Source organism: Eretmochelys imbricata, chromosome 2 (genome assembly GCF_965152235.1).
Source record: "Eretmochelys imbricata isolate rEreImb1 chromosome 2, rEreImb1.hap1, whole genome shotgun sequence".
Lineage (NCBI taxonomy): Eukaryota > Metazoa > Chordata > Testudines > Cheloniidae > Eretmochelys > Eretmochelys imbricata.
Genome location: NC_135573.1, coordinates 150,179,670 through 150,193,596, shown reverse-complemented (window position 1 = coordinate 150,193,596; position 13,927 = coordinate 150,179,670). Strand labels below are relative to the sequence as shown.

The 13,927-nt window shown below is 40.8% G+C and overlaps 1 protein-coding gene across 1 annotated transcript; it reads left to right on the top strand.

Moving 5' to 3' along the window:
* Nucleotides 1–718: 718 nt before the first annotated feature.
* On the top strand, nucleotides 719–4,849 carry IRX2 (iroquois homeobox 2). Its single transcript, XM_077809182.1, has 4 exons — nucleotides 719–961; nucleotides 2,495–2,900; nucleotides 3,399–4,103; nucleotides 4,806–4,849. The coding sequence occupies exons 1-4, from the start codon at nucleotides 719–721 to the stop codon at nucleotides 4,847–4,849; spliced, it is 1,398 nt and encodes a 465-aa protein (XP_077665308.1).
* Nucleotides 4,850–13,927: the final 9,078 nt, after the last annotated feature.

The following is a 13,927-nucleotide window of genomic DNA, read 5'->3' as shown; positions in this document are numbered from 1 at the left end:
AAGCCCTGTGCGCAAGTCTGTGATAATATAGCAGATAGAAAGTGTGTGCATAGGTACCTATTGCAATGGAGTGTGTGCAAGCGTGTTTGTGGCTCTGAGCCGGGAGAAACTGATCAGCGGTATCATCCTTTGGCTTCAGCAGTGTGCTCGCTGTCAGACAGAGAGGGTGGCTTGTAACCCATTACAACAGCCTGCTTCCCTCCCTCCGTCTGCGGGGGGAGATGGAGAAGGAGAAGGGGCGGGCCCGACGGAATATGCAGATGAGCCTCTGTGACGGACAGCTCTGCTTTCCAATGTCTCTCAGAAACTCGAGTGCTCCTTCCCTCAACTCTTCACTCCAGACTCTATACTTCCCCCAAAATACAGGCTGGCCGGCGCTGGGGGAGCGGGCTGGCGGGCAGAACTCCATATGCAGCAGCCACTTTCCTGAGCCGGGCTCTCCCTCCCTCTCTCCCTGGCTTGCTTCCTCTCTCCCCCTTGTCGTTACCCAGCTACTTCTCCCCTCTCCCCATGCCCTTCTCCTCCTGAGCGGATCCGCCGTTGTGGTGCTGGCCGGGGTGCATGGGGGGCCAGTAGGACACGTCTCATTCTCTGCACAGCTGCCCAGAGCCAGCCGGGGAGAGGGAGCGGGAACACGAAAGCCGCAGAAGGAGCAGCAGAAGCGCCAGGGCCGGTCACCCTCGCCCCCTCCCTGCTCCTGTGCACGCCCGTGCAAGCCATGTCCTATCCTCAGGGTTACCTCTACCAGCCCCCCGGCTCGCTGGCTCTGTACTCCTGCCCGACGTACGGGGCGTCGGCTCTGGCAGCCCCCAGGAGCGAGGAGCTGGCCAGGTCTTCGTCAGGCTCGGCGTTCAGCCCTTACCCGGGATCGGCAGCTTTCACAGCCCAGGCGGCGGCCACAGGCTTCACCAGCCCGCTCCAGTACTCCACAGACCCCGCCACGGGATTCCCCTCCTACATGGTAACTACCGAGAAAAATCCTCTCCTTCTTCATTAGCATCCTCATCCTCATCCTCCTCTGCCCCTATCTCCTACACACGCACCATCAGTAACAGAGCCCGGGCTGCACAGCCACGCGCTGAGCACAAACTCAGCCGCCAGCGTATGTTTTCCCAACACCACGCTCAGAGTGCAGACCCGAGGTGTCCAAGCGGGGCAAAGGGAGAAGAGGACAGGGGCCCTGGCACTACCTCGGACCGGACCCTGGCGGCTCTCGGGGCTTGCAAACATAAAACTGAGCCTGCCCTCGCTCGCGTGTCCGTTAGTAAAGAATCCGCATTGTCTGAAGCAGTTTGGTGGCTGCGTTTTGTGCTGCGGGAGGAGAGGGGAGGATTTCTTTTTTCTTGCTTTTCCAAGCCAACGATTAGTGGAGCTCCGGGAAGTGAGCCCGGTGCGGTTTCAGTTACTTTCAATGCGTTTTGTGCTAATGGTTTAACTGGATTTTAGGAATGAAAAGAAGCATCTGTTTGCGATCTGTGAGCTTCGCTCGTACCCAAGATGGTTGTGGTGGCCGCAGCTTCAGCTTTCACTTTGTTGTCATTACTTAAAAGGAACATTTGAAATTGCGTGTGTCTCTCTGTGTGTATATATATATACAGTTATATAGTTACAGTTATATAGACACACATCAGGAATTTAAGGTCGGAAACTCCAGATTGGTTACGATTGGTTCCAGGAAGGGGTGCCAGAAAGGTTAGTTATATAAACCGACGGAAAACCAAATGTTTTCTGGGTGTAAAATACTTCAGCAGAAATGTCGTGCAGTCTCAGTTCAATGCAATGTGAAAGATCTGCCCCTCCTGACTTTCCTGTCGAGGAGCCAGTAGACAAGTGGCTGGAAGTTGCAAAGTGTGTTTGTCAAGTATTAAGAACATTAGGTGATTTTGGGGCCGTAACTCTCCCTTCTCTGGGATTTTTAAACGTCCTTAAAGTTATCAACTTCCTTAGTAATATCTTCAACTTTTCTTCCATTACGCAGACTTAAATAAGCGCAATGCAAACGTTAAAGGGCGAATTAAAATGCTAATTACATCTCATTTAAACAATTCGAAACGGTGCATATCTTCTGATTTGCGAGTTGAATTTGCAATGCATTAGTGCAGTGAATTGCTAAGCGGTGGCTCTGTTGTATTTTCTATAGCAAAAAGGAAACATCTTTTGAACCTTTGAGAGAAACGTAGATAGTAAGGTACTACCTGTAAGGCCCTTTTTAAAATGTCTGCGTGACTCAGAAATAATTTTGGGAAATATTCAATTACAAGGAACTAAAATTAACTGAAGATTAAAAGATCAGCGATTAAAGTGTGTGCGGTTTGGGAGGGGGAGGAGGTAAACAAGATCTTAAAGGCCTTTGGGTACCCTTGTTTGCTATTAGAATAGGAATGTGAGACACCAATCCAAGACAATGCAGATATAATCACTGATCTTTTCTTGACAACTTACTAATGACTATCAGCAATAACAAATTGCCAACCCACTGTTTTGCCCTTTCCAGGGCTCTCCTTACGATGCTCATACGACTGGGATGACCGGGGCCATCAGTTACCATCCCTATGGCAGTCCTGCTTACCCTTACCAGCTGAATGATCCCGCTTACAGGAAAAACGCCACCCGAGATGCCACAGCCACCCTGAAGGCCTGGCTGAATGAGCACAGGAAGAACCCTTACCCCACCAAGGGCGAGAAGATCATGCTGGCCATCATCACAAAGATGACCCTCACCCAGGTCTCCACCTGGTTCGCCAACGCCAGGAGGAGGCTCAAGAAGGAGAACAAAATGACTTGGGCTCCCCGGAACAAAAGCGAAGATGAAGATGAAGACGAAGGGGATGGAGCAAGAAGTAAGGAGGAAAGTTCAGACAAGGTGCAGGAAAGCAATGAAACTTCAGCAGAGGACGAAGGTTAGGCACAACACGATTGTACTATAACTAGATAGAAAGGTCCCAAAGGGATACATGTGCAAGTGCCAGAATTTATTTAAATGCACTTTTACTTCCCATATTGTAACCGGGATGCTGCGGGATATATTTAAAACTCATGTCCAATCCCCTCTATGCCGTTTACCCTCAATAGCTTATCTTCACCTTTAACTGATTAATAACGATAGCAAAGACCGTTTACATTGACCTAATTCTGCAATGAGCCATTCCCCTAAAACAGCTAGCCGGAGCATTTGCGTTAATAATGCCTGTCGTGCTTTTGTACGGGCGCACACAGGAAGCTGCTTTCATGCAGCCGTAGTGATAGCCGGTGGGAGTGTTCCTACAAGTATAATTATACATAAAAGGATTTGATTACAAGCGTCGCTTTCCTATCAGTGGTTGTGGTTGCTTCTCTCCTGCTCTCTTTAGTCTATATAACTGACTGTACCCTTGTTTGTTCGGCTGCTGCCTTTGCAGGGATCAGCTTGCAGGTTGACTCGCTCACTGATCACTCCTGCTCCGCGGAGTCTGACGGGGAGAAGTTGCCCTGCCGAGTAGGGGACACGCTCTGCGAGTCCGGATCAGAGTGCAAGGACAAATACGAGGACATCGAGGACGACGAGGATGAAGATGATGAAGCAGAGAGAGACCTTCCCGCTAAGCCTGTCACTTCCTCCCCCCTCACCGGAGTGGAAGCCCCCCTCCTTAATCACCCCCACGAGGACGCTTCAAGGAACTCCAATAAGACTACTTTGGACAACAGGATTTCCCCCAGTTCCGAGATACAGGCCATTAAGCCCAAGCTCTGGTCTCTAGCTGAAATAGCCACCTCGGACCTTAAAAATCAGAACCTGGGCCAAAGCTGTCAGCCACCGGCTTTATCTTCAGTAACCCCCTCTTCTACTTCTCACAGCTCTGCCTACTCTCCCTCTTCTCTCTTAGGAAGGCACATTTATTACACTTCTCCTTTTTATACCAATTATACAAACTATGGGAACTTTAACGCACTCCAGAGCCAGGGGATCCTGAGATATAACTCCGCAGCAATGGCTTCGAACGAGGGACTAAGTCAGACTGTACTAAATACAAGCTCTGTTCACAAACAGAGCAGTGACTCTTTGAAAACGATCACTAACCAGCTAGAACAACATTACAGGCCCTCTAGTTATGAGTCTAAGAAAGGTAGGTGACTGATTGCTTCTTTTCTTCCCAAAGGCAACATGACTTCTATACACACTGTAGATAAAGAATGCTTATTTGGACAAACACCACTACGGCCAGCAGACAAACAAACCGACAATACTTAAGAAAAAGGAGCTGGAGCTAGACAACAATATATTTTGGGAATTTAAAAATATATTCCCCCTTTTTTTGTATGTAAGGAATAGAAAAAAGAAATAACAGAGGAGTTAAAAAAATCTAGTGGGCTAAATATGTAGCTTTAAAAGGGTTTAAAATAAACCCTTTAATATATATAATTTAAAAACGCTGCTATCTTTACCTTTTGTGCATTGTGTTTAGTAAAACAGGACACTAACTTTTTTTTTTAATTTTAAGGAGTTAAATATAGTTTTATTCGATTTAAGATAAAGAAAATAAAATGATCCAAATTACCAAATTATGTCTATCATAAAACCTCTATTTTTCCCATACAGTTTTAAAATTAGTATAACAAATTAATATAATTGTCTGATTTTAAAAAGGAAAAAAAATAAGCCTGATACCACCATTATCCAAACTGTAGTCAATTATAAAATATTAATGTAGACGTTCTAAATGATTTAGATATGAATTTTCTGCAAGTGAATTTTGGGACATTCACATACTGTATAATCTAGTTAGCTGGCTGTGTCCTGTGACTAACTGACGGTTATATTTTGACAGATCCCACTGACGTCTGCACAGTAGGAGTACAACCATACCTATAGAAGTGCAATCACACAGCAATGCAAGTAAGTGAGAACATTTTCTATTACACTGATCATTTGGCATCAGGTCCAAGACATATTGCACAGCTGTAAACTTGCTTAACGTTAATTTCCTGCTTCATTACATAAGAGTCTGATTACAAAGTAATATGCTCTTTTCTGGTCTTTTTAAAATCCCTTATTACAGCTTTTCTTCTCTGCTTTATACTCTTTTGTAAGTTAGTTTAGAGGGTTCCCAACTCCTTGATATGACCTAAGGTTTTCTTTTACCTTATGTAAAACAAAAATAAAGGAATACTTACATTTTATAGAGATATCTTGAGATCTCTTTTTAAATTAATTTTCTAATAATTGTTATAAGGTAAGGTGCTTGTGTTAGGATATTATTAGAATTGTACATTGTAAATATTTAAAATTAAAAAGCACAATTATAAGATTTCAGCATGCATTTCTAGGAGGTTATGGTATCTCTGAATTGTTTGATGTCTGGTAACAATGGCATCCTTACAACCGTTTATGTTTAAGACTAACCAAAATCCTATAGATCTTTTAAAACTAATATTTTCATGAGAAGAAAATAAAAGAGTAAGCATTTTAGGACCCCTCCCCTTTCCCCCCCAGTTTAATGGTGTTAGTGTGTAACTGAAGGATTTTGGATGATCTGGTTTTTTCCTTGGTCCACAGGTAGGTGTCACAATTGCTTTGAAAAAAGTCAGCAAGCCATCATCTCTCCCCGAGCTAATATATAGAACAAATCTCTAAATCCGGATCACATCTTGTGCCACTGTATAAAGGAAGACCACAGAGCACTATTAAATCTACAGACTCTAATTATTAAACCAGAATTTTGTTGGACGTATGTGAGTTTGCTGGTATAGTATAGTTTCCCCAATGTATGTGTTACTTTTGAAAACAGATCTGTTTTTCTCAGGATATCTTGAATTGATCACTTCATTGCCACGGTATATATTCGATAGGTGTGATAGGTTTTATTGTAAAATTTATTTGTAAAAGATGTATACAGTAGAGATAACAAAGATGTGATTGGAGAACTTGAGTACTTACAAAGTGGAAACAAATTTGATATTTATTTTTGTAATGATATAAAAGCTTCTAGTAATTTATGCAAGTTGTATTGCAATGAAATTGGAACTTTTGTAAATAAATTTTGCCTGGTTTTTATTTGAAACATTAATGGTTATACAATCTTTGGTTGTTTAACAAGATTTCTTTACTAATTTATATCTTTAATTGTAAATAAAAACAAACAGACTAGTCTGCAACAATATGGTGTTTTTGGTTCATTTTCCCCTAAAATACTAAATTATTTAGAAAAATCATAAAATTGATAGTAGTTGTAATTTCACTTCATAATTTTTTAGAATGTAAAAAGCCTAAACCAATTAAACAAACTGCAAATACATGCTTTGTTTAATTAAAGCTCAGAATTGTTCTGTATAGATATATCGCTATAGATAGATATAAAGGTACACCTGCATGCACATGTACATTTTTTACAAGCTAGCAGAGATGCAGTTATTTTTAGTACTAGCACTTTCCAATGCTATTTTCCTTTTCCATAAATAAAAAATCTTCATAACTTACCCTACTTTGCTATAGCTCAAGCAATCATTTATTTTAATTCTAAGTTATGTCCAGAAGTGCTGAAAATACAAGAAAACAAAATACTCCAGACGCTATTTTTTATGTTTTTTCCTCTTCTAAATTGCATGAATTAAATCTATAATTTGGTAGTCCTGTTAGAGATCCACCTTGATTAGACTCAGAAGAACAGATACCCCATCATTTTAATTTTCAGTAAAATAATGAGAATCCCCATATAATATAATTTCAGAAAAGAAACGAACAATCATTTATTTCCCCCAAAAGATAAATTGAGTGAATATAATTTACGGTTATAAAACAAGAATAATAGCTTCTTAGATTGCCCTTTAATCAATCATACACTTATTTTTCAAGAGGCTCATCTATTTTATTCCATGATTAATAATGTTCCAGCATGAGAGCATTATTAGATCCCAGCAGGGGAGATCCTGGATGCTTTTAGCTGCTTTGGAATGGTCAGTTGGGGTTCATTATGGTCTGATATTGAACAATTTATAAAATCTTGTCTAAACATCTGCCAGCTCAGATAGGCCGATGTGTCTGAGGATGGAAAATTGCTGGACCAGTTGATATTGACAAACGGAGCTCTCTCCAGTGGCTTTTTGTTCAGTGAAAATTAGTGGCCTCTTGCTCAGGTCTTGTTAGAAAGGGCATTTGAAAGTGATCTTAGATACTTCAGTCAGCAGCCCAGGGAATGTTAACTGGATAAAGAGCTATTCTAGACTGGAGTCAGAAAATACATCCTGATGGTACTAAGTAGGGAAAGGGACTTTAAAAAAAAAAAAACAACAAAAAACAAACAAACAAACAAAAAAACACCTTGTATTGGTAACTTACAAAGATGTCAAGCTGATTAAGAAAAATATGTCAGAGAAGGCAGAAATTAGTATTACAGTTCTGGGAAACTGTAGGCTGTCCATAGATAGGTACACTAAAGATCTTTGCGGTGCAGGCCTACTTCAGATATTGCAGGGTGACATGAAGCAACGTTTTAGCCTATAAGTAAAATGCAACTCTGTGTCTGCATATAATACCTAGTACAATTGACAAAAAGTCGACAAATCCTTCAGAGAATGCTTTGCCTTTAGACAAATGTGGAATATTGATTGTGTTCAAATGTTTGCATCCATCTCAAACCTGTTTTTATTGTGCAAAATGGAAACGTTATGAAGATGAACTTTTTTATTTTCTGTTGAGGCATTTGCACTAAAGCCTCTTTTCCCCATCTCTAAGTTAATACTCTTTCCTTTCCACCTCACCCTCCCCCCCCACCACTCACTTTTTATGTCCCAGGTCCTCCAGGGGACACAACGTATACATTGCAATTGGTAAAAACCAAACGCTGTGGCAGAGATTAGAAAAGGCTAACGACATTCCTTTGATGTTTATACGCCCAAAGAATTATAAAAGATTTCCATAATTTACCCACCCTTGCTAGTATTTAGACCTGGATTTCTTTCTGGAAAGGGAAGTAGAAAGACTTGGGGAACTCGCTTTTAAATATTCACTATGTATGTAAAACCCAATGGGTTTCTATCATCCTCTTTGAGAAATTCATGAGTGCTCACGGATCAAGATGGACACTACCCAAAAGATCTGGCAAACAAATGTATTTTTAATAGAAAATGAATGGACAAGAATTCCATTGCCAATCTCAGTTAGTGTTTAATAATTAAAATTAAAAGCGGGACGAAAGCGTGTCTCTGTTAGGCTTTTGGCACAAACAGTGTGATTACTTCAGGAAGGAAAGAAAGACACTTGGACAATAAAAGAGTACTTTGTGTACAGTTTGTTTCATATTGACGCTAATCAGCCCGTTGGGATTAATATCTCACGCCCATCCCTTTATTTACTCCAAATTCCCCTCCCCCCCCCCATCTTTGTAAGTGCTTGTTTCGGAACTGCTAGAACAAACCCTCCCTTCTCCAGGGCTAGAGGTTTCATTAGAGTTGATTTACCGAAATTCAAGCTTTAATCTCAGGTGGGATCCCCGAGGGACTGGTGCTGTTGTCAAATAGGAACAGAGGCGCGTTCCACTTTGGACTGCCTTTCCTTGCTCCCTTCAAATGTCACCATTTGTTCTCAGTAAAAGAGTTATTGTTTCAGCAAAGCTGCTCACCAACTGCCTTTGAAAGTTGAAAAGAACTTCACCCACCTTTGTTTGATTGAGGCTGGGGGAGGGGGAGGGAGACGGAGAGACACGGCACAGGCCATAAACAGAAAGGAAAGGATGTGAGCTGCTCCTGAATACAAGTTCACGGTTTGAGGAAGATAAGGAGTTTAAAGAAAGAGTTAACGTACATTGTTATAGACACCAGCGTTTCGGTTTCCATTGACTCTGCATGTAAACCATGCAGACCTAATAAGAGAAGAGCTCTGGTAGAGGAAAAAATAAGGGGATCGGGGGCTTATACACACATACACACACTCTTTGAGGAGATCGCGATTTAAAAAAAAAAATCTTCGGCAAAGAAACAAAGAGCAGGGTGTGCTCTGTAACTCCCTGCTACCAGACACAACCGAGCCCATCAGGGGCATCCAACAAGCCATCACACAGTAAAGCCTGTCCCTGCCTCTGTCCTTAGAGGGGCGCATCTTGAACTTCCTGCGCGTCCCACCTCCCAGACTGCCAGTGACGGGCTCGAGAGTTTAGGGTACATAAGGAATGAGAAACCGGGCCCCAGACCCGGCAGAGGAGACAGCCGTTAATTACAGGCATTCCTAGCCAGCTAGAACGAAAAAACCCAAACCATCCCGCTTTGGAAATTTCTTCTCCCGTCACTGTTTACATCTCACTTTAAAATTAGTTAAACCTCCACCTAGCCCTGTTAATAAACCGCAGCAGAAATTCGATTAAGTCGAAGATTTTTATCGCGTATTAACGTTTGCAAAAAAGGATTAATTTACAGATATATCGTTTGATAATGTTATGCATTAAAATATTTCCCTAATTCAAGCACAATCTTCTGCTTATTGAGTTAACGAAAAACATCCTTTTTCTTGTAGGATAAAAAAAATGAAGTGCTGTAAAATTCATGCCTTTCTCTTTAACCCGGCAGATGGAAATTCAGGTACGTTACTGGGTTATAAAGAAGATAAAACAAAGCAAAAAGTAAAGGGGGAAAAAAGGAGTCCCGGATGTATTTTCAGATGCATTTATGCATTCCGATTTGGGAATACTAGATAAATAAGACAACTTAATTATTCTGAATTGTGAATATTGTTTTGCCCCTTTGACACCTACTCTAAATAAACACGGCAACAAAACGGTGAATTTCTAACAGCGAGTTTATATTTTGGCCATAAACAATTATTACAGCGAGCGTTCTTATGACAGGATGTATCCTTTTAAGGGAGCGTTTTACCTGTAAACAGTCTGGCGGAGGTGACAGCTGGACTCCTGCAATCTGGAACAATTCCGCCCCCCCACCGAATAAATCAGAGGCGAATTTCACTGTTTTGTACCAGTCAGGGCAAGGTCTACTCTATTTTCCGAGAAAAATAAAAGCCATGAAATGTAGGGACTTGACTGTCCCGATTTAAGCAAAAGACATTTGCTTCCGAAACGGGAGTTTACTTTTAATGGCTGTAATCTGGGAAATATAAGTAGCCTTAATAGGAGAGAGAAGCTCACCTGAACCTTAGTTCCTCACAACCGTACTACAATAGGCGGCATTGTCAAATCACTTTGCTAAATAAAGTGCTTGAGTAAATTAATTGTGTGTGCTTAAAAAAAAATAAAATAAACAAATGGCTAAATGCGAATGGTATGTCTCGCTCCCTGTGCAGCAGCTATGCGAATACGGTAACTGGGCTCTGTATTAAACGTACAGAAAAATAAGTATGTGCATTTTTATAGGGAGATAAATTGGCAATTTATTGTATCTAACTTCTGATCAATTATTAATCGTTAATGTCAACAACAGGGTTATAATTACCTTCAGTTATTTAAAGGAATATTTATTTTTCTTCTCTCTGATCTGGTAATTAGTTAATGCTCTGGTGTAATGAATTCGAAGCTGATTTGATTATGATTTAGACAGTTTCCCCCTGCTCTTTTGGCAGCCCCTTCTGCCCAGCTCTCGGGGGAGAGAAGCACCCCGATGTAGAAGACGCCATTTAATAGCAAAACTCGCAACGTTCACGTTTCAGGGCATAAATAACAATTCTGGAGGAAAAGGGAGAAATGACAACCAAACAAACAGCAACTGGAAAAAGGCTAATCAAAGTTGGTTGGGTGCGGGCTGCTCAAAGCAGCAGTAGGTCTGAGTCCCATAAGGTGCCAGCAGTTCTTGCTTTTCTCTGCTTGATTAAGAGAAAGGGCAAACAGGACATTTTAACCCCTGCCATCTTCTCGCGGGAGAAAAAATAAATGGGCTTGATTTTCGGCCACCCTTAAAATCTGCAAGATAATTTAGCGTTAGTAGATTAAGATGGGAAGCAATCCGCTCTGGAACTTGGTAGGTTGCAGGAGAAAAAAAGTACATTGCAACGGTTGTCTCGTGGGGCATCTGAAAAGTGAATCACATCTGGAAGTTATACAATAACGTTAACTGTCTTAAAGGCACAAGTTTGAGTAAAACTTGGAAGAGAGCGGGACGAATTTAAAAAAAAAAAATCTAGCACGGAGAAGCATGCAATGCTTTGTGATAATTAAGACTTTCCTCAGAAAACTGCTTCTAGTAATATATCTTAATGTGGAAGAGCCTTTAAGGCTGCTAATCAGCTGGGAGGCACAATATGGACAAAGACAGGCATAATCACTGATTTGCCATCTCCCAACGATTTCAGGAGGTCTGGTTAAATCCATCAGGCCTGATACTTGAAATAATAATAATAATACAAGTTTAACGTTTAACCTTTGAACCCTTTTGTTCAACGTTTGAAAATCTAAAAGTCTATTTTGCCCAGATCCGCTCCTTGAACTAAATTTTATGTAATACATTGTTAGTTTAACGTTGAAGATTAATGCATTACAAATAGTACAATGGAAAACGGTATGCCGCTAGAGTGTTTCCCCACTGCAACAAAAATGCAATGGGGATTGCAGTCAAAATGAAAGTTTTCAAATTAATTCAGCTTGACAGCTTTGATATCACCCAGCTCCCCTTTCTGTAACTGTCCACAAATGAATGCAGTTTCCAGAGTGTATGTTTTAATTTGTCACATCAAGGCAATAAAGGCAGCAATATATACGTAAGCCAGTTAACATTGTAATAACAGGTTTAAAGAGCAATTAAATGGTAGTGAGTCGCATGTCTGATTTTCAATAGGCATTACCACATCAATGGTACCTTTTAGACTGACTATAACTTAGCATGATTGTCTCAATTAGTTTAGCTACACGATAGTTATCCTGAACTCTTTGTGAGTAATCAATGTTACGCAAGTTCACTGGACTGAGCCGTTACCATTGGAGAGCAAGACGTGAACATGCTAAGTGACATGGGCCTCATATTTCCAGAAAGCAAATCTGTTTTTTCCAGAATGAAATAAACAGTAATTTATAGTCTTATAAATCTGTTTCCGAAATAAGTGTAGCAAAACGTAGATTTATAGGCAAATAACTATTATTGGCCGTTGCTGATAAATGAAACAGTCACTTTACTTTAACGTCAAATGCGAGTAGTCCCTATTATATTTCTCTCTTTTTAGTGCCGAGTGCCTATGATGTTTATTGTCACGACTCAGGCGCGAACTACAAATAACTTTGAGGGATGTTTACATCAAATTATGTGTGTGACTACATATAATACTTATCTGCTCAGATCACGTAAATTTCACTGTTAATATCATAAACAGTCCAAATGTTCGCCGTTATGGATATAGAATCGTAGTATAAATAGAAAGGATACTCGGGGGAAAAGATCTGTAAAATGTGGGTGTAAGTGACATATAATGAAAAGAGAAAGGTCCTGCAAGAGCAAATCGCTGTTGAGTAACTTGCTAATGTTTCATCACGTATGGATCTCTCTTCATACCACGTTATGGGCGACCAATAAAAATACAGAGATGCAAATTTAGTGAAAGTTGTGTGAACCGTTTTAAAACACTAGCAAGTTCGTAGTGTTTTCTGACAAGGAAAAAAGAAAGCGCACCATTAAATTTTAAGATAAATAACAGGCAGGGCAATATCTGTTGTGGAAGTTATTCTCATTAGTCCTAACATTGTCTCACCATTAGACAGGGCTGGAGTCAGCCTCAGCCCTAAGATTTGAGATCTGCAAGCTTTTTTTGCATGCACATTACATTTCTGTCATGCTTTGCAGCAGAACACGATATCCCCAAAGAGGGAAAAAAAAACCCTACCCTGACAGCAACCATTAGTTAAGAGTGCAATGAATAAACCCCTTGCACAAGAGTATCAGAACTAATTAAGATTCTGTTTAGCAGCCCTGGATGGAATGTTAATGCAGCTTTGACTAACTGGGAATAAGCAGGGGGGAAAAAAACCTGCATTTTAAGAGGAATGCTGGGGTGATAACATCTCTCACTTCTTCTGTCCAAGGTCTGCCCAAGCCTGTTACAAAGTCATTATCTCAAATTACTCCTGTACTTCATTTTTAGAGGGTTTTGGGCAAGCATAGATCCCTTGGCGTTGAAGCGCTGCGTAGAGCCTCACAAAGCCAATACTCTCTAAGGGGATAAAGGCTGAATCAACCCACGATCTCTACCTTAGAAAGTTTGCTGGTACCAGCTCCTTGGACAAATATAGCCAGAATTCTGAAGGCAGATTAGGATCTATTGCTGGCGTCTCAGCACAAATCCCTAAAGGCTTTTTGACCCTTTGAAGTTTCGTCTATTTTGCTTACACAGAAGTTTACATGATTAAGTCAGGATTTTACAAGGCTCAACAAGGCAAATTTAGTCACCTCGGAACACTCAACACCAAATAAAATAAATAAATAAATCCAGTTGTCCTGCTACTCATTAAGATACAGAAATCCTATGTACTGTGTAATATATCTCGGCGATTAACCTAATATAGAAGGAGAGAGATATCGCCAAGTTTTCCAGGTTTGTCTTAGAAGAGGCAGTGTGCATTATTCACTAAATCCTCGTTGCTGTGTACTAGGTATTGGTATTTGTAAGAGTAATTAGCATAATGCAAGGTCTATAACCCGGAGAGACAATAAAAATATACTTCTAGAAGTCCTTACCAGTGCTTCTACATTTCTATCCCCGTTTTGACCCTTCTTATCCAGACAATTCCATCTTTCCAAAGTAAACGTTTCCCACCATTTTACCTGTTAAAACAACCTGTTAAAATGAAAATCTGTGCGTGATGAGAGAGCCGCAGATTCACAATATAAACAATACGGCAGAGTTGGTGCTTGGGGAATATCACCTGTTAAAAGACACTCGTCAGTCAGGGCAGTATGTTGCTTGAGACTGGAGTTGCATGTGACCCGCCATGTTTTTCTTTTTGTGTTTGTTTTCGCTTTGTCTGGT